The sequence below is a fragment of the Berghia stephanieae genome, chromosome 5 (genome assembly GCF_034508935.2).
Source record: "Berghia stephanieae isolate SIO BIC M18660-M18661 chromosome 5, UCSD_Bste_1.3, whole genome shotgun sequence".
Lineage (NCBI taxonomy): Eukaryota > Metazoa > Mollusca > Gastropoda > Nudibranchia > Aeolidiidae > Berghia > Berghia stephanieae.
This window is the reverse complement of record NC_088364.1, coordinates 66,510,963-66,513,462: the sequence shown is the minus strand read 5'-3', so window position 1 is coordinate 66,513,462 and position 2,500 is coordinate 66,510,963. Positions and strand designations below refer to the sequence as shown.

Below are 2,500 nucleotides of genomic sequence, written 5' to 3'. Positions count from 1 at the left end.
CATCTTGTTCCCTTCTCTCCGACATTCTATTAAAGAATGGCAAGTAGATGCTTCAGAAACTATTATAAGCAATTTTCCTTCTCCACAGTGCCTGGACTACCAGCTAGTATGACGTTTGCCAATATCACCCTCCAAAAACTAGTAGTCCTGTGGGAGCCACCTGCTGTACCCAATGGGAAAATCACCCATTATCAACTGGAGTATTATGTCTCTTTAGATTCACGTAAGTATAACAGTAAACAATTAACCTTTATCCTAGACATAAAAATAGGAAAGCATTTCATCAACTTCCGGGTATTACTTGTCACAATTTGTCATAATAATGAATTTGACTTCACAGAAATGGATAATAGAGTAGGTTGGGAAAGATCATCTCTACTTTGACAACAAATACAATGAATTTTGATAATTTTTCCCTGTGGAATTAATAAGTAAAGAATTTAACACTAACATTGTAATGTTAGGGAACTGTTTTCGTTGGTTTTGGATTCTTTTTGCATCATCATTTTTGATTGCAGAATAATTCATTTTTATATCTCAGAGAATCCAATTTGTTTTCAACAATTTGAACGAAGAATAAAACATTTTGTTTTTAAAATTGGAAATGGGTCAATTTATTAAATCTACTATTTTCACCTAAATAAAATTTACTTTCTTACTCAACAGAGAAAACAGATAAATCTACTCGAACTATTCCCGGTGATCTCCGAGAGCTCCATGTCACAGACTTGTTTGAGAAAAGGCGTTACACATTTTTCTTAGCCGCTTACACTGGTATTGGTGCTGGGAATAAAATCAACAGGACAGTTGTCACTGGGCCTCAGGAAGGTAAATTGTCTCAATTAATCTTAAACTCTTTACTAAGTATTCCAAAATAAGTCAATTTTTTCTCCTTGCAAGCCTGAAAACACTTAATTTCAAAGTCATATTCTTTTAGTTGCTTGTTATTGATTCTAGAGCTGACATGACACACTTTTCTACCTTTAAACTTGAGCTTTTATACAGCACAATATCCACTTAACGTGCTCACAGTGCTTTACAAAGGGTCCCTGACTAACAGCAACAAGCAACATATAGAACAAGACGTGATGCCTGTTAGGCAATATTACATTTTTTTGGACAGAGGCAGCGCAGTTAATGGCCAGGTACTCATTTTACACCTGAGTATGGTGAGAGAATGTAAGTAAAGAGCCTTTTCCAAGGACTGAACTATGCTCCAAGCATTCCTTTGAGAGTTGTACTGAGTCAATTAATTATTTAGTATGCAATGGGGAACAACGCTTAGTGGCACTGCACTTGCCTTGGAATGACCCTAAAAATAGATTTCCCCTTCGGGATTAATAAATGGAAATTTCATTTGTTTATTTTTATTATATGACAGTTGTTCTTTTTATTTGAGTTATAAATATTTCGCTTTTCTGATTTAAATAGAGTTGACAAGGTTAAATTTGTCAAATTAATTGAAGAGTGGTTTTTCCCATTTTGAGAATTGAGGATTATTTCCCCTAAATTTTCTCATTCAGTCTATTATTTTATCATATTTAAACTTCAAAATTCACACAAATCTAAAGGGATTCTTGTGTAATTTGATGCTTAAAATATAATTTACATTTCAATTTATCTCATGGATGGAAAATCTCAAAAAGTAGAAAAATGGCTAAGGAGTTTTGGAAAACCAGCCTTCAATTAAAGAAGCGCTATGATGATTGTCTGGTATAAAGATTAAGAGAAGCAATCAGCAATATCACACCACCATCCTGCATTGGCCAGAATTCTGATTAATTTGAAGTCTCTATTTGGTGCAAAATTTTAAATGAAAGTTGGTGTACTGTGTTCTAGTTCTACATTTATGAAGATTGTTTAATCATTTTTTTTCTTTTGACACAGGATCACCAGAGGCTCCTCTCAAACCTTTGATAACAACCAGAAACAAGTACCTATACTTGACGTGGGTCAACCAAGGTGAAGGTCAATCAACGATCTATGACTATCAGATAGAGCAACACGAGGATGGTGGGTGGCAGATGTTATTGTTTATCATATCATTATTACTTTTGTTGTTGTTATTATTATTATTATCATCATCATCATCATCATCATTGATATTTTTCTATTGTTATTATTATTATTATTATTATTATTATTGTTGTTGTTGTTGTTGTTGTTGTTGTTGTTGTTGTTGTTGTTGTTGTTGTTGTTGTTGTTATTATTATTATTGATATGAATATTATTTATGATTTATTTATTTTTGTTGTCCTTACTTATTGCTATCATCAACAATATTATAATTACTATTGTTGTTGTTATTTTATCAATATTTTATAACAACTCACTTATACGATAAATTATTCTTAACTACCTCTTCATGACACACTTGCACACTTGTTGAAACACATTTATACTCAAACTTACACACACATGCACAAACACACACACACATATGCACACTCTGGCAAAGACATTCACTTGAGAAGAAAAAGGTTATTTTTGTGTTTATTTT

The 2,500-nt window shown here is 32.4% G+C and overlaps 1 protein-coding gene across 4 annotated transcripts in view; it reads left to right on the top strand.

The window, feature by feature from the left end:
- LOC144973445 (protein sidekick-1-like) overlaps positions 1-2,500 on the top strand; it is a 49,441-nt gene that overhangs the window by 40,266 nt on the left and 6,675 nt on the right. For all 4 annotated transcript variants that reach the window (XM_078915903.1, XM_078915905.1, XM_078915904.1 and 1 more), the window contains exons 32-34: positions 89-223; positions 667-828; positions 1,888-2,013. In XM_078915903.1, coding sequence (XP_078772029.1) covers positions 89-223; positions 667-828; positions 1,888-2,013 — 423 coding nt within the window. The remainder of the gene's footprint in view (positions 1-88; positions 224-666; positions 829-1,887; positions 2,014-2,500) is intronic.